Genomic DNA, 18,014 nt, shown 5'->3' on the forward strand with positions numbered 1-18,014 from the left:
GCAGTGAACAGACTCTGCAGTGACAACTGTGATTGTCTGGCTTTGACACCATCCCCCACGCAACTTGGTAGAGGCATCAACACCAGAACCTGGCTATGATTTGACATGGTGTGTAGTGATGGGAAATGTCTGTAGCACTGGGGAGCCTGTCCCAGAATACGAGGGCTGTGTTTTGATGTGGGCCCATGATACCAGAGGAGAATGTTGGTGGTGTGGCAGTAGAGGTTGAACCTTCCCACCAATATTCTGTTACATGTTGTTGCCGTGTGACAGATGGCAGTAGAGGAGCAGTCTGACAAAATGGTGTCTGACAGGGAAGTGCATATGAAGCAAAGGTGTGTCACTGAATTCCTCCATGTGGAAAAAATGTCACCCACTGATGCTTGCTGAACGTTTATGGAGACCAAACAGTGGATGTGAGCACAGTGAGGAGTGAGTGGTGTGTTTCAGCAGTGGTGACAGCAACAGTGGGTCACCTCCAGTGGTGCAGGTTGTTGCGAGCAAGGCATGTAGGCTCTTGTTCATAGCTAGTGAAAATGCATAGCTAATGGTGGTGACTTTTTTGAAAACTCGTGTTTAGTAGCTGAGGATTTGTTCTATCAAACAGTGTTATTATGCTCTTTGTATCTGTTGTAGTTTCCGTAGAAATAAATAGGAGGTGTAACTTTTGGAGTGACCTATGTAGTTACTGAGTTTATCATCATTACCTCTTTTTGTGCCCTCATTCCCTGGTAGGAGTGGCCAGAGGGCTCAGCAGAGCCATAGGATGCTCCTGAGGACATCCCAAAGAAAACTCTTATGAACTCTAAGTTTAAAATGGAAAATACACCGAAGATTTTCTTAGCAAGCATGTTTGTTCCATTTTCCAGCTTTTCAGTGTTATTTGATCCACTCCTGAAGAAGTGCAAGTTACCAGCAGACTGACAATTTCCCTTCAATGTCTGCTTAAAAAAGTGCATCCTAGTACCGTGTAAAACTGTCTAGCAGCCCTTTAGATTCCTTCAGTCCTGTGCTTACATTTGACTGTTTCCCTGAGGTAGGATTCAGTCACTGAGATTTTTTTGCATTGTGCCTTTTGCTGCATTTAAATGCAATGGCTGAAATATTTAAGGTTCTTTTCAAAGAAGAGAGGTTTTGAACATCTGTCACCACGAATTTATGCCTTATCCCAGCCATGCTGGCTAAAGCTCCTTTTGTTTCTGTATTCTGTATTTTCTGCAAACGTTGCAGCAGAATAGTTGACATTTAAGGTACAGTTTTGAGTGTATGTGCAAATGTAAAAGTAGCAAAGGTTGTAGCATTAACTGAGAAAAACATCTATACCAAATATATGTTGTCCAAATTTACGGTGTTGATGCATTGGTGGTAGGTGATGGTTGGACAAGATGATCTTAGAGGTCATTTCCAACCTTAATTATTCTATGATTCTATGATAATGATCTTGATTTAACATGTTCCTGTAACTGAAAAAGTGATTTGCCTGTTTTCTGAAACGATCTTGTTTCCCTATCATTTCCTTTCTGTTACTGCATGTATTGCTGCCTAGTAGCTTCAGCAGTGAAATCCTAGGAAAGGCTAAAGCTTTCCATGTAGGGAAAAATTTTCATTTGTGTTGGTTTTGTAGAAGAGAGTGCTGTGAGCTGGTTTTCTTTGTGTCCCAAATACACAGTAGAGAGTCTGTCTTATTTGCTGAAGTGAGTGCAGGCAGAATTCAGGCAACGTCCTGTTCTTTCCTCCTGCGGATCACTCATTCAGAAGCAGAGAGAGTGTTTTAAGAGGGCTCCCTGCTCCTGCCAAGCTGTTTTGCTGACACCGAGGGGAGCGTGCTCACCTGCTCCGGGGCTGCTCTGTGCTTCTGTGCCCGCTGCCTCCCACAGCTGCGATGCACAGAGCAGAGCTGACCGCCCTGGGGCTCTGTGGCTGCGTGAGTGATGTGGTGCCTCCATGCAATTAACTTAATGCGTTCAGAGAACCTCCAGAACTCCTCGCTTGGAAATGTTCCCAAGGGAGATGGGTTTTTTTAATCTCTTTAGAAGTCACGGGAATAAAACTGAATACAAAGCACTTGATTGTTTTTTGTGTTTTTTGTGTTTTGTTTTGTTTTGTTTTTTCCTTATGCCTAAAATACAGCCTCTATAAAATGAAATAATTCCTTCAAGGTACTTTTGGCTCCCTCATAGTTTTTCCTTAGGGCCCCATTTTTGTTCACGCTATCAGGGAGCGCTGCAAAGTCACCTGGTTGTAAATGAGAATTGGGCCTTTATGTCAGCATTAGAGTTAAAACTAGGCCAGTGTGAGAGTCATCTCCCATTAAAAGAGCTTAAATACATGCTGGAAATAGGAATTCCAAGGGTGAAGCATTGTACTGCACCACTGTATTACATGATACAACTGAGATCAGTCCTGTTTAAATGAAGCAGTGACAAGAAGGAAATCAGATTCGATTTAGTCCTTTTTGAAGGGTGTACATGCATGCAGGAATTCATCTGAGGCTTTTTCTCCTCAGTACCTAATAACAGAAGAGCTTACCTGGCCTGAAACAGCAAATCAATCAGTCATATGGAAATCTGAAATTAATATTTAATACCAACATCCACGTGTCCCTGTTCAAGGAGTCCCTCTCCTGTCAGGTTTGTGGCAGAGTTCAGGCCATGCTGCATCACAACCTACAGCTGTACCCCAACTCATTTGTGCAGGTTATCCTACGGAGGAGTTTAAAAGAGCATCATCAAGATGTAGTACAGCCTTCATGCTGAAAAGACATTGTGGCTGAGGGAACAGCAATTTTTCAGTCTGGCAAAGAGGAGGCTCAGAGGAGGCCTTATCACTCTCTACAGTGACCTGAAAAGAGGTTGTAGCGAGGTGGGGGTCATCCTTTTCTTGTTCTTAGGAACAATTTCTTTGCAGAAGGAGTGGTGCTGCATTGGCATGGGCTGCCCAAGGAGGTGATGGAGTCACTGTCTCTGGAAGTGTTCAAGAAATGTGTGGATGTGGCACTGAGGAACATGGTCTAGACCAGTAACAAGCATGACTAGATGGTTGAACTAGATGATCTTAGTGGTCTTTCCAACCTTAATGATTCTATGATTCTGTGATTCTGTTACATAGTTTTGGGGTTGTTCTTTGGTTTTAAGTGGGCACTAAGCTAAACACACACAAAAACCAGTTTGTATTCTAACAACAGGATGCATTTTCTCTTTTTCCTTCTGAGGTGATTCACTGGAACTCCCCAAAGAAGCTACGAGTGAAAAACAAGCACGTGGAGTTTTTCCGCAACCTCTACCTGACATTCCTGGAATACGATGGGAACTTGCTGAGACGGGAACTCTTTGGCTGCCCCAGTGAGGCAGATGTTAACAGTGAAAACGTAAGTGGCACGTTGAGGGCTTGAGGGTTGTAAAGGGAGTTTCATACATAGCGTTGGCTACATGATAACCTGGAGAATTGGCTGTATAGGTAGGGACTCAGGAGAATTGAGGTCAGTGCCCAGATTCCAAAAGTAATGCTGTGCAAATCATTTAATCTCTCTGTGCCTCAGTCTCTTCCCTGTAAAACTGTTGTATTAATCTTGCCTTTCCTCTGTTGTTTTTGTTTTGATGGTATTTTTGGCTGCGTTTCTTTTTAAAAAATCCCCATCAAAGGTAAGTTCACAATTTGAAAATGAGGATTTGGGCTCTTAATTCCATTAGGCAATTCTGCAAATCTCTCCCTTTGACCTAAAACTTTCCAAGAGAAAGAATTGTTTCTTGCTGTGTGTTTGTTCAGCATGAGACAATGTTGACTTTGGCTAGTAGATACTAATACACAAATAATGAAGAAGAAATGAAAATATCAAGACTGCTGGGTTAGGTCTATGAGTTTTTGCCATACTGTAAACTGTAGAATGAGTTAATGCTTCAAGGTACACATAGGCTGTGAGACTGAGTGGGTTCTTTCTGCCCCAATTCTAACAAAACACAGCAACACTTGTGTGTGTCTGCATAAAATTTGCAATCAGAACCTTTCAGATGAAACAAATCCTTTGAAAATGGTTGAAATCAAGGATGTTTACATACAGATGTTCTTAAGTATGTGTGTGCCTTAGTACATATAGTTCCAGTGTAAAAAACTGTTATTTGAAACCCTTATACACAGATGTATATGAACTCCTTGTTCATATTTCTAGACCAAGTATCAATTTTAACTACATAGCCTGAAAGGAAATACAAAGAAACCTGTAACATTTTATATTATCTTAAAGGCAAAAAAAACCAAACCATAATTATCTAAAATGTTCAAAATTCTCTGTATAAAAATCAATAAACTCAGTATCATGGACACATTAGCAGTTCAGAGATAATTAGTGATCAGAAGTATCACTGAGGCTCCATTTTGCCTGTGACCACAGGAGGTGCCATCCCTAGTTTTCTGACTACAGCACTCAGAGATTGGATAGATCTATTTTAGCCCAAGGCATGTCTTCCCAGATATTCATTCAGCCTTCCCACAGTCTTCTGAAAGAGATGGGGAAATGACGAAAAACTGGTGATAAACATTAACTCAAGGAGACTGAAGCAGAGACAAAAGAGAGAAAGTGCACAGCAAGAGTGAAAACACACGGAGAAAGAAAATCCTCTGCAAGAGTGAGAGGCTTTTAGAGAATCAAGTGAACTGAATGTAATAAAAGACCACTAAGAGGCTGATGGCCAGACGCATCAGGATACAGTAGAAGGAGCAGAGGGTAGGAAAAGGGGAGTGAGATGTTGAAAAATAAAGACAATAAAACAGAACGCATCTTCATCATGTTTTAAGTATGCAGGTTGAAATTATTCTGGATTTGCAACTGTGTGGGTTCAAAGAGCAGGAATTCAGCCACAGACTTGTTGCTGTATTTTCCAGAGTTCTGCAAATCCTTAGACATAGAATCATGAATAGCTTGGGTTGGGAGGGCCCTTAAAGTCCATCCACTTCCAACCCCATGCCATGGGCAGGGCTGCCACCCACCAGGTCAGGCTGCCCAGGGCCCCGTCCAGCCTGGCCTTGAACACCTCCAGGGATGAGGCATCCACAGCTTCTCTGAGCAGCCTGTGCCAGTACCTTACCACCCTCTGAGTAAAGAATTTCTTCCTAACATCTAACCTAAATTTCCCTTCTTTTAGTTTAAAGCCATTCCCCTGTACCCTATTGCTGTTTAAAATGTTGATTCCCCTCCTGCTTATAAGCTTCCATCAAGTACTGGAAGGCCGCAATGAAATTTTCCCTGAAAACTTCTCCAGGCTGAACAAGCCCAGCTCCTTCAGCCCTTCATCACAGGAGAGGTGCTCCAGCACTTCTGATCATCTTCATGGCCCTCCTCTGGACCCTTTCCAACAGCTCCTCATCTTTCTTGTGTTGGGGGCCCCAGGACTGGAAACGGTACTCCAGCTGGAGCCTCATGAGGGCAGAGTAGAGGGGGACAAATGCCTCCCTCTCCCTGCTGGTCACCCCTCTTTTGATGCAGCCTAGGATACTGTTGGCCTTCTGGGCTGCAAGTGCACACTGCTGGGACATGTCCAGCTTTTTATCCACCAGGACCTCCAAGTCCCTCTCCACAGGGCTGCTTTCAATGAACTTGCACTTGGCTTTGTTGAAAGTCATTAGGTTCACATTTCTCAAGTTTGTCCAGGTCCCTCTGGATGGCATCCCTTCCTTCTGTTGTGTCAACTGCACCATGCAGTTTAGTGTCATCTGCAAATTTGTTGAGAGTGCACTCAATCCCAATATCTTTGATGAAGATGTGTAAGAGCACTGTTCCAAGGACGGATCCCTGGGGGACACCACTCGTGACGGGCCTCCACCTGGACATAGAGCCTTTGATTACAGCTCTCTGGCTGCAGCCATCCAACCAATCTTTATCCACTGAATTGTCCAGCCTTTGAACCCATATCTCTCCAATTTAGAGATAAGGGTGTGGTGCAGGACCTTGTCAAAGGCCTTGCACAAGTCTAGGTAGATGACATCAGTTGCCCTTTCTTTGTCCACCGATGCTGTCACTCCATCATAGAAGGCCACCAGATTGGTGAGGCACAGTCTGCCCTTGGTGAAACTGTGCTGGTTTTCTTGGATGACCTCTTCACTTCCCATGTGCCTTAACATCTCTTCCAGGAGGATCTGCTTCATGACCTTTCCAGGCACAGACATGAGGCTCACCAAGCTGTAGTTCCCTGGGTTTTCCTTTCTCCCTTTCTTGAAAATTTCCCTTTTGCCAGTTACCAGAGACTTCACGTGACAGCCAGGACTGATATGGTGGAGAATGGTTTGGCAACCATATCAGCCAGCTCCCTCAGGACCCTGGGATGCATGTCATCCAGCCCCATAGACTTGTACACACTCAGTCTCATGAGGTGGTCTCAGACTTTCTCCGCTCTTACAGTGGAAGGTATTTTGCTCTTCTGACCACTGCCTAGAGGTTCAGGTACATGAGAGATACTGGAAGCCTGACTGCCAGTGAAGACTGAGGCAAAGAACTCGTTGTGTACCTTAGCCTTCTCCATGTGTGCTGTAGCCAGTTCTCTCTTCACATTTATCAGGGGAGTGCACAGTTCTTGGTCTCTTCTGACCAATATATCTATAGAGTCCCTTCTTGTTATTTTTCACATCTCTCACCAAGTTTATTTCCATCTGCACCTTGGCTTTCCTGATCCCATCTCTGCATGACCAGACAGTATCCCTGTATTCATTCCAGGCCACCCACCCCTGCTTCTACTTCATACCAGATGACAAGTTGTTGGGGAGCATTGCACACTGAATGCAAGTTCTTACTGCTGGAAATGGCTGTTGGGAAAGTTTAAAATGGCTCATTTTACTAAACTTGTATCTGGTTGACAGACACTGGAAATGACTAACTCTTCAATCCTGTTTCTTATTCAAGACAAGTAGAACGCAATATGGTGTATGGTATGGCTTCTGTCTGAATAGGAAATGTAATTCATTCTTCCATTTATAAATTAAAAAAAAAGAAGATACTGGAAAAGATTGAGCTAGACGTACAAAAATATACGAGTCTTAACTTGCCAAGAGACACCAAAAAGTTAACAGCCTTCTATCAAAACAATGAAATATAGGAAATATCTAACTTTGGGTAGCTTAAGAATAGTCACTTAGGAGAATACATTGTTTTTAATCAGTTACCCTTGATGTAAGCCCAGTTCAAAACTTGTCAATTTCCTTTTTATTGTAGAATACAAAAAGCAAGTTTTGGCTTTGATGTTATGAGACCCTAAGAACAGGATTGTCATGAAAACCTCTCTCTCCCCCTCTCACTCTGCTGTAGCACACACAGTGTCACAGGTGTCCTATTAAAATACAGTACATTCCCATGATGTATTGCAGGACAATGTTCAGACACAGAGCATCTTGTAAGGTGAGCAGGGAGCTGCTGTTTGTCATTCCTCCTGGAACAAGGACTATAGGACATGAAATAAAAATACAAGTAGCAGGTTCAAAACAAAGCAAGGCATTTCACCCAAAATGTAACGAAGCTTTGAACAAGAAATAATGTTGCTAAAAATACACCTGTGTTCGAAAAGTGACTCTGTATGGAAACAAAATCAGTCAGGAGCTGTTAGGCTTTGGTGCAGGAAATCCTTAAGCCCAAGTGCAGGACTGGAGGAGCGTTCTGAGAAAGCATCACTGTACAGTCACGTTGCTTTTATACTCCTCTCCAGGCAGCATAGCTGAGCTGAGACAGGATGCTGGGCTAGGTGGACCTTTAGCCTGACAATATGCAGATGGAGTGTTAGGATTCCTAAGAAAATCTTATACATAAATCAAAAATATATGTATTTGCAAAATCAAATACGTATAAGGTAGGAATTATTATTTATGTTACAGCCATCATTTTTTTCTTTCTTCTCCAAGGTGAAACTAGCAACCTGAAAACACAACTGGGCTTTATTGTGCTAAGCATTGTATAAGTGTAAGCGTTTGGGGGCTGGAACTCAATGATCTTTAAGGTCCCTTCCAACCTAAGCCATTCTATGATTCTATGAAAAGTTGCTCCTTCATTTGACTGCGCTTCTCTGCATTGTGGACCAGTAGTCAAAATGGTGGAATAGCTCTGCCAGTTTTATAATCAGAGAGAATTACTTAAGCACTAAATCCGCCGAGCCCTGCTGTGGAAGAAGCAGTGACTTGTTAGGAGGCTGTCACTCAGAATCTGGCTGTGGCAGAATGTACCCTTAAGGTCTTGTTCCAATATGCCAGCCATTGCAGCTCTGCAGTTTAATATTTGTAATGATGTTTTATTTAGAGTGCAACCTGTAATTAAGGAATCTCATTTGTAATGCAAATATCTGTAAAATGTGAAAAGAAATGTGACAGTGGGTACCACTGGGCTGATTCTGTTGCTCTAAGGCCCTTTACACATAACTCTAAGGCCCCTTTATGCTTCTCATCAGTACTGAGGCGGCCTTAAAATGAATGTAAATTATGTATCTTCCCTTTTTAAAGGCTCTTTACAATGTCAGGGAGATGTAAAGGGGTATTAGTTTAAAAGGTAATCAGACATTACATTAATCTGTCACTCTTTCCCTGGCTATGTGCGTGCATGTATGCTTGTATATACATGACTGTATGTATTAATATAGATTAGTACTTTATTTTCTTTTTTTTTTTAATGTTTGCTGAGGAAGTATAGTATCACACTCTGAATTTTTAGATGTCTAAAATCAGTCTTTGGATCCTATACTGCACAGTGCTGATCTCGTCAGACGCTGATCTTCAGCTGCACCAAGCTGCACTGTTAGTAGGTTCCAAAAAGTTACAAATGGGAATGAACAGAACAGATAGAGCTTTGAAAATGAAATATTGGAGGCAAGGAAATACAGATTGAAAAATGGAGAGACGCTGGAGTCATTTTTCCGTTTATATAAAAAGAGTTATGTGTATGTCTATGTGTATATACATATTTTATCCTTTCACTGGAATACTGAAGCAGAAAGGCACTGTGTGTTGCAGGGACAGACTGTGGATGGGGGCCTGGCACATGTACCTCAGTGCAGAGCATCACTGTGAATCCCCTTCATTCAGTATGTGCTAACATGGGATTACACAGAGCTGGTCTTCTCTGCAAATTGGTATTACATTCACCTCTATGCCTCGTGTACGGATTCTGGATGGGAAATGCAAATGTGAAATTCAGATTATGAACCAAATCCTCCTGTAAACACTGTCAGTGACTACAGTGGCCTTTGAAGAGCGTCCTCAGCCATCCCATCCTATTTCTTCCATGCTATTTCCCCTTCTTAGTCCTTTTTTTACTTTGATGCAAGGGAGAAGATTTTAGGGAAACCCTTTAAATTAAATGTTTTCTATTGGCTTTTAATTTTAAAGCACAGCATTTCATTCTGAAGAGCCTACTGCAGCATCTAAAATACTTCAATGTGATCTTCTGCCTACTATCTCTGTAGCTGTGCTATGAGATACATACTGTAAGCCTGATTTTAGCACAGGCACACACACTCAACCTTTTAGCTTTCTCATAAAACTTGTTTCCTGCAGACAGCTTCTCACCAGGTGCTTCTGCCACAGCGTTAAATCTGAAGGTTGAATGAGGTGTCCCCCATTACTGAAGCCTGTGTCCTGATCCAAAACCTCGAGCAAGATCAGTGGGAGCCTTATCACTGATTTCAGTCAATTTTGGAGGAAAAGAGAAGATTACCCTTAGAGAAGACTTAAAAAAAAAAAAAAAAGGGAAAAAATTGCTCTAGATTTCCTCCGCTTTTTCATTTTCCCATTCAACAACACAAAGGAACAGTGTAAAAATTCTTATTCTCCCTGAAAACACTTGCTTAGGGGTATCATTACTTCCTAAATGTCTTCTAACTTATTTACTTTTTTGTATGAAACCACTGATTCTTAATAGTAGCAAACGGCTCTGCATGCTGTCTAGTATTATCCAACAGAAAAGCAGGGTATTGATGTGCTACGTAGTTTAAACTCTACTATGTGCTACATAATTTACACTCAACTAATAAGTTCAGTGGTTTCCAAACGTCTAAAAAGGGCACGCAAATGAAGCTTCCAAGCCAGTAACTGGGTGATAAACTTAAAATCAGACTGATGCTGTGAGTACCCTTTGTTCCTGCAGGATTTCAGCCTACTGCATCATTTGTAGGACTGGCATGTAAAGGTACTATTTTGTCATGTCATAGCCTTTCTCTAGTAATAACAGGTGGTTTATGGCAGTTTTGACAGGAAATCCTAACTTGCCCAGCTGTGTTGTTTCTATTATTAAAACTGTTATTATTACTAAATGCTGAGCTGGTAGTACATCCTTCTAGCTGCCTCAAACTTCCTGCTATACTGCCTTCAGCTGCTTACGGTATTGCTAGATGGAGGAATTGTGAACTATGTTTCTTTTTGACATGCTTGTATGCCTCACTTTTCCTTCTCTCTCAATTTTTAAAGTGAAGCAAAGGGAAAAGCATTGGGGGTTGCCCACACTGCGAGTTCAGATGACTTCTTCATGGAACTACTCCATAGCTCAGAGAAAGAACTGACATTTAGCAAGAGTGAACTTGGGGCCAAGAATGTGTCTTTTGCCAGGTTGGTGAAAATTTATGCAAATAGTAGGGCTGAAAAATCCCCCTATAATTTACACATTCTCAGTTGTGCTTTGTTTGCTAAGTAGGAGGCTAAGATCTCTAGAGACTCCTTTGGAACATGCATGGATATGTCTGATCAGATTATATATTTGCTAGTGCCACAGAATAATGCAGTATGCTGTAAGTGAGGGACCAGGATGAAGATGGACATTTTCTGTGTTTGTTTCAAAACACTCAGGGCCAGGTTTGACCAGTAGAGCTACGAGCAGGACGCAGTGTGATCTCTGTTCTGAGAGAGATCCATTAACCTCACTGCTGTCCAGGCAATATGGAGGAGAACAAAAAATCCACATTCACATGTAAAAGGTTAAAATCCAGGTCAAAGGATCCTGTTGTGAGACACTGGCTCAGGGTGCCCAGAGAAACTGTGGTGCCCAATTCCTGGAGGTTCAAGGCCAGGTTGCATGGGGCCCTCAGTAGCCTGACTTGGTGGGTGGCAGCCCTGCCCATGGCAGGAGGTAGGACTGGGTGTGCTTTAAGGTTCCTCCAACCTGAGCCGTTTTGTGATTCTGGGATTCTATGAAAGGCTTAAAGAAAAGATTTACTGTAGACAGAAGTTCTGAGCAGGAGTACTATGGACAGGAAGAGGAAAGGACTGATGAGTGCCTGTAGGTGCAGTTCGCTGGCAAATTACTTGAACAAGGACCATAGGGCTAGAAACTGGGCTGACTTAGAATACACTATGGAACTTTCTACAGAAGAATGAGCAGTCTGAGGAAACACAAGCTGGGAGACCAGCCTGTCAAGGCACTGTGGTGCAAGGGAGGGCTACAGACAGCTCTGCCAAGAATGGGTGTTGGGGACCTGGAGAAGGGAAATGTGGAGAAATACCTAGATCTCACAGCTGCAGCTGAGAATATGCAAAGTTGTACTTTCTATATGACTAACTGTCATGTTATGCATGCCAGGAATTTTGGTTCTTAACTGTGCTGATCATTCACAGTAAAGGTAAGCCATTACTTCCGTTTAGCAATAAGATTGTCTATTTTATATATTTTACAGCAAAATTCTTGTTAGGTAGGCTTGCTCAGACACTATCCTTCTCTTTGTCCTAAGCACAGCTGTGCTTCATGGAAGGCTGAATTTGCCCCATAGCAGATGTACAAAGTTTTATGACGTGGGAAGAATAAAGGTTTCATTGACGTGGGATTAGTCAGGTTTTTATTACTCGTTATTGGAGAAGCCAAAAGTACTTTATGTAGGTCATCCCAAACAGCACTCAGTAAGTGCTTTTTCCTCCTTACATCATCATCTGTGTTTTTTTTCTTTTTGTTTATGCCATGCTAAAGGCAACCACTAATTCATGCACTTTAAAAGTGCTAAATGTTGCAACACAAATTGCCTACTGGTGGGAACTGGGGCAGCTACACAGGAGGAAATGAAACTGCTGCATTTTATAGCAAGATTGTAGTTTCATCCTGAGCTGGTGTTATTTTTCATCTCTCAGTGGCTAAGCTGAGCTTATTTTCTGCTGTGAATTTTAACTGCACACACCTGGGAGAAGGAAAGATGATCTGAAAGTTAAAAGTTTTCATCTAAGCAGCTCAGTTCCTGTTGTGTTAGCATGATATGTAGTGAGTTACTTAAGCCTTGTGTCATCTCGCCTTACCTTAAACGCTTTTTAAAAGAGAGATGTCTACATGAGGGGATTCATCCTCTTCCCAAAGTCTAAATAGCCTTATACACGCAAAACATTTTTTGTTCAGGTTTTTCTTAAATATCATTAATCCCAAAGAAAATAATTCTGATCCTGGATTTTGAATTGGTCTCATTTGGGATGGAGTCCTGTAAGTTTTGGTGGGAAGTAAATTGTTTCTGTGACAGTTAAAAAAATGAAGCTGATCACTGATGCACTTCCACTAGGAGTAACCAATTTGTTGGTGAAAGATATGTGCTGTGTGCTAAGTATCATATGGGTCTGCCATCTCATACAAGTGTAGTAGGCAGCTGGACCTGGTAAATGGTGAGGATTCATGGTGGAGTTGAAAACCTGGCCTCCTGTGCTTGTCCAGCTGAGATCTGATCCCCTTCCACAGCTGGTTGTCTCTGTGCTTTGGCCTCATGCATGGCATAGCGCTTTCTGCGTGCTGTCATTTTTATGTCAGAAACGAGTAACATCATGTGCTAATGAAAGCACTTGCTGTCCCCTCTACGATATTTCCTTAGAGAACATCTACTGCACATAGTCTGAAAAGAACATCGCCTTTCTACTGCAGGAATGTTTCCTTGAGGTGAAATTTCCCACATGCTCAGTGGCAAGTAGCCTTCACATTGAAAATCTTGTAGAAAGAATGAAACTCATGCTAAGCAGGAACTTGCTTTTGAGAAAATGCATGCTGTCACTCTAAGAATGAAAAGTCTTCGTTATATTAGGCATTTTGTTATAATGGAGAGGCTCACAATGGGTATGCCATCTTTTTATCAAATCCAGCTGACATTAAGATCTTTATTTTGATGGCGCACTGTGTTTAAGTAACCGTCTGTTTGCATAGATCTGTCAGATCCCCATTATAAGCCCATTTTTCATGAAGGTATAATGTGGGAGCAAATCTTAAAGCAAGCTGTAAGTTTTTTATCCATAAAGAATGGATCCACACAGTATACATGCTGTAGATTAGATTGTATCATTTGAGAAATATGATGTGATCATGTAACTGAAAAACAATATGAGGTAGCTTGTAAAGAGATAACTTTAAAGTTATATATGTGGCTATCTTAGACAATTACTTGTGTTTTGAATGTTGGGCATCCTTAACATTTTCCATTTTAAATATGTGTTTAAAAATGGCATACAACTGTGTGTAGTAGGTGTTTATAGACAGTGTGTGTCTCTTCACAGTAAAGAGATCACAGCCTTTATCTGTATGCATGATACTGGGAGTATGTGAATGTATAGACAGAGTAAGTGAAGACTGACAAGGCGTTGGTGTCATAGTTTTACGATTTTTGGTTATCGGTATTCCACATCATAACATCGTATAGTGCACTGGGAGTTAAAGAGTTAATGCTCCAGCTCCATGGATCGACGATAGTTCCAGGTACCTGGGTCTCAGAAGAGAAGAAGAACTACACTTCCCAGAGGACTTTGCTGTTCTGTTACCATTTTCCGCTCAGAGGGAAAGATAAAAACTGTTCACATATCACGAGACTGCCCTTTTTCACTTCTTCTCGTCCCGGCGGCATCTCACTCCTTAGCCACTCACCATCAGCATTAGAGTAGGGCCTACCTTAATTTTGGACAGTTTCTCTCATTTTATTGGATTTATTAGCTTAAATTGTATTATATTGTATTATATTGTGTTATTTTGCATTCCAATATCTTATTTAGTAAATTAGTTTGTTTCTCCTCAGATCGTTGCTGCTGTTTTGTTTTTAGCCCCATCTCCCTACCCTTTTCCCCTTTTCCCTTTCCCAGGGCATGGGTCTGTGGGCCCCTCTACCCCAATAGTCATGGAACCGGGCCAAACCAGCCCATAAACCGTTGACAGTTGGTAAAACAAATAAGCCAGTTTCACCAAAAGTTCTTCCATAAGGAAGTAAATGCTTGTATTCCCACTTCAGTGATATGAACCTGAAGTACAAGAGTATTCCAATATGGAGTTTGTTGAAGACCTAGACCTAGACCTAGACATTTTACCCTGTATTTTCTTTAAGTCTCACACTTTAATATATGAGGTGCCTGCACAACAGTAACAAGAGTTACTGGCTTAAAAGAGATGGTTATTTGAGGAGACTCTATTTCATTGAGTTTTTGTTATTAATAGTATGGCATGAATGCTTTTTTTTTAATTTTGAAAACATTTTCTCTGGTCAAAACCAAATATACTGTTTTTGTTAGCTCTGACATGTTACAATGATGGACAATTTCTTCAAAGAAAGAAATATAAGGGCTTCTTTGGCCCCACTGCTCCTCTCTCCTTTTCCCTTCTTTAATTTGCCTGCAAACTTCAGGGCCATTTTCAGCTGTGATGCTCATTGCCATTAGGTAAATTCAGTCTTGCAGAGACAACAAGGCAAGAATGGGTGGGAAATTTTACTTCCTTCTATTACCTCCAAGAAAGTCATTCCAGAGAGCAATGGAAGAGCAATACTGCCTAAAAGAACAGTGAAACCGATACCTTTGCACCTGCACAAGTGGTGTAAGTACAAAAGAAAGAGAAGCCCAAAATAAAGGGGTTTTTGTCCTGCTGTGACTCCAAAGGAAGGTTTGGGGATTTTTTGGCTGTGACTTGTTTTATGCTGTGCAATTATTTGTAACACTAGTTAAGTGTGAAGTGCACATATGATGCTTAAGTCTTTAGTATCTGTCCATATAAATTTATTTTAAACACGCTATATAGGTTATAAGGTATTTGGAGGAAGTTAGCAATATTCTGGATTTAATGAGATTCAGTAAGTAAACAGTTTATGGTATTTCACTTTATGGTATTTTTTCCACTCTGTACCGTTGTCAATCATCAGGCAAGAGGCATGTTCAAATAACGAGCTGTCCATTTTTAAGGATCTGATGCTTAGGTCACTGGAGGAAAGAAAGGGGGAGATATTTGGTTATTTATTCAACTTCAGAAACTGGCGGCACCATTCCATTATGCTGTGGTATCTGTAACAATTTCTCTTAAAAATAACAAAACCCACAACAAAGTCATCCTTGAACTAGATTGAATAAAAGAGAAAAATGAGCTAATGAGCCCCTGAACATTTTAGGGCATGGCTAACTTCCCCAGTGCTTTGATATTGTCTTAACCATTTAAATTTCAACCTCCTTGATAATTCTGGTAATACTGAGATATATATATATTTATATATATATATATCTCTGAGATATATACATATTTATTTGTTCTTTAAAGTCATTGTTGTGAAAATTGGGTTTAATTCATATATTGTTCGAATGTTCTTTTGAAAATAAAGTACAGGCTCAGCTGAATGATGATCTGTAAAGCAGAATGAATGAAACTCCAGGAATATGTTAAAGAATTCCTGATTTCTGTTCCACCAAGAGATCTTGATTTCAGTAGTTTTGCCTGAGTAAGGATTTGTCAAGACTCAGACTCTCATCTTTCTAAAAGCAGTCTCTCCAGAGAGGCATTTTAAGATCTGTGCAGAACAATAGCAAGAAAGAGTGAGATCCTGATCCAAAACTCATTGAAATCAAAGGAGATGTTTCCATTATTCAAAAGAAGATTAAAGAGTGATATACAGAAAAATAATGGGAATTATTCCATCAGCCTTCACAGGAAAACGTTCAGTTCTCAGCATTATTGTTGATGGCAGCCATTATGCTTACGGTTCCAAGAACTACAGCTCTTGTTCATAACACAGTGTTAGAACAAGAAACACCTACATTTTCCAATGTTTTTTCCTAATGATATGGTTGTAAACTATTGCTTTAAATCATTCTGAACAGATTTTTAAATCTATGTAAATGTCTGTAATTCATAATCTGTTTGTTGCATGAAACAGCTTTGAAATCCATTGTGGTTTTATCAAAACTTGTGAAAATATAAAATGAATATTTGTCTTAATTTACTCTTTACTGACAAATAGGTAATCTTATCCTTCTTACAGAATGCTTTTAAGAAATACAGTGTAAAAAATGATACCGTTACTAATAACCTACATTTCAGAGCAACACGAACAGAACTCTATTTGATGTGTCAACACCACATATATATAATTTTCATCTGCACTGCATTTTGTAGGACGTTTTAGAGCAGGCATGACTGATTTTTCCTTTTAAATGAATGCATTTTAAGTAATCTACCCAGATGTTTGGCTTTAAATAATGTAGCTTAGTGATGGAATTGGTCAGCTGCTTAGGCATTTGATCAGTTTTTCTCTTCCTCCTTTTCCCATAGCTAAACTTTTAATCTTTTAAATCCACGTGACTGCATGACTCAAGAATGAATTGCTTTCTTTTGCCTATTTTGACTTTGAAGGGACTTGATTTTCAAGAAAGCCAAGAAATACATGTTTTCTGGTAATCTGACATCCTTTCAGTTTCTCAAACCAGGTATCCAGAAGCACAAATCCTGTGCTTAATTCTGGTTCTTCTGCAGTTGAAAGATTATTTTCATTGCAAAATTATACTGATGCAGATATGTATGTCTCAGGAAACTGACTAACGTTCAGTTTAAGATGTTACTTTTCCAGCTGTCTGTCCATGCCCCTAGCAACACTTAGAGTTCTCCAGCAGAGGCAGCAGAATGGGAATTGCTCAGTTCAGGGTATAAACTTAATCTGCTGCTGAGTCTTCTCTACTGGAGCTGTTATGTCTACAAGTGGTTTAAAGTACTGCTTCTCACAAGGAATGGCCTTATGCATCATGTTGGAACATGTGCTCTGAAACTTGGTGGTATTGAATGTTGTGATTGTTCACTGTTTCATTGCTAGCCTGGATGCTGGAAGTCCATAATATGTATGATATATACAATACGTAGATCATAGTATGATGGTCTGTCTGCCTCATCTGTTTACTTAAACATCTTTCTTCTTACCTCCTGTCCATTGACAGGAAGGAGTGAGGCTTGGGAAAACTCTGCTATGTATGTTTCAATTCCACTCCCCATTGCATCATGCTACAGGTTTCCATGCTCTTTATTCTCTCCAGCTTTCAAGAGGAATTGTAAAGAACTTTATGTCTGCTCTTACCTTACAGCTCCAGAAACAGTTGTCTGAGCTGGACGAGGATGACTTGTGCTATGAATTTCGTCGAGAACGTTTCACTGTCCATCGCACTCATTTGTATTTTTTACATTATGAATACGAGCCTGCTTCAGACAATACTGATGTCACACTGGTGGCTCAGCTTTCAATGGACAGGTAAGGAAAATCTCATGTGGAAGCATGAGACAGTCTTTTCTGACAGCACTATGTATAGCTTTAGCGAGAAAAAGAATAACATAAACAGTTACACTGTAAGATCTTTCTTCTGTAGGAGTAGGGTAGACATCACACATGCACCCAGACTAGGGTTGTACAGTTCACACAGGAGTATGAGTAGAGTTCATGAGAGGCTCAATACTGGAGCTGCAGTTGTTGTTACTTGTCAGAGTTGCCAGGCATTATTAGTTGATGGAGTTTCACAGTAACTTAGGAATAACAGGAGATGTTTGTGATGGACTTAAGCAAGTGTGGTAGCTGAACAGAGGTTTTACACACAGCATTTCCTCATCAGACAATCTTAGTTTTGTTTTCACTGGTATTTTCCTTGCAGAAAATTTCAGTTAGTGACTTGATTTTCTTATGAGAATGACACCTAAACATTTTGAGTTTCAAATTGGGCAGTTTAAAGTAAAATACTTTGTATTTAAGTATGTAAGTATGTATGTAAAATATTTTGCAGTTTTGTACAAATTTTCACAATAATATCTGTAAAGTGGAATTTAA

At 40.6% G+C, this 18,014-nt stretch overlaps 1 protein-coding gene across 2 annotated transcripts in view; it reads left to right on the forward strand.

Annotated features, from left to right (window-relative positions):
• The window catches only part of LARGE1 (LARGE xylosyl- and glucuronyltransferase 1), a 280,363-nt gene that overhangs the window by 239,222 nt on the left and 23,127 nt on the right, over positions 1 to 18,014 (forward strand). For both annotated transcript variants that reach the window (XM_021386388.1, XM_021386379.1), the window contains 2 exons: positions 3,212 to 3,367; positions 17,284 to 17,447. In XM_021386388.1, coding sequence (XP_021242063.1) covers positions 3,212 to 3,367; positions 17,284 to 17,447 — 320 coding nt within the window. The remainder of the gene's footprint in view (positions 1 to 3,211; positions 3,368 to 17,283; positions 17,448 to 18,014) is intronic.

The sequence above is a fragment of the Numida meleagris genome, chromosome 1, assembly GCF_002078875.1.
Source record: "Numida meleagris isolate 19003 breed g44 Domestic line chromosome 1, NumMel1.0, whole genome shotgun sequence".
NCBI classification, from domain to species: Eukaryota; Metazoa; Chordata; class Aves; order Galliformes; family Numididae; genus Numida; species Numida meleagris.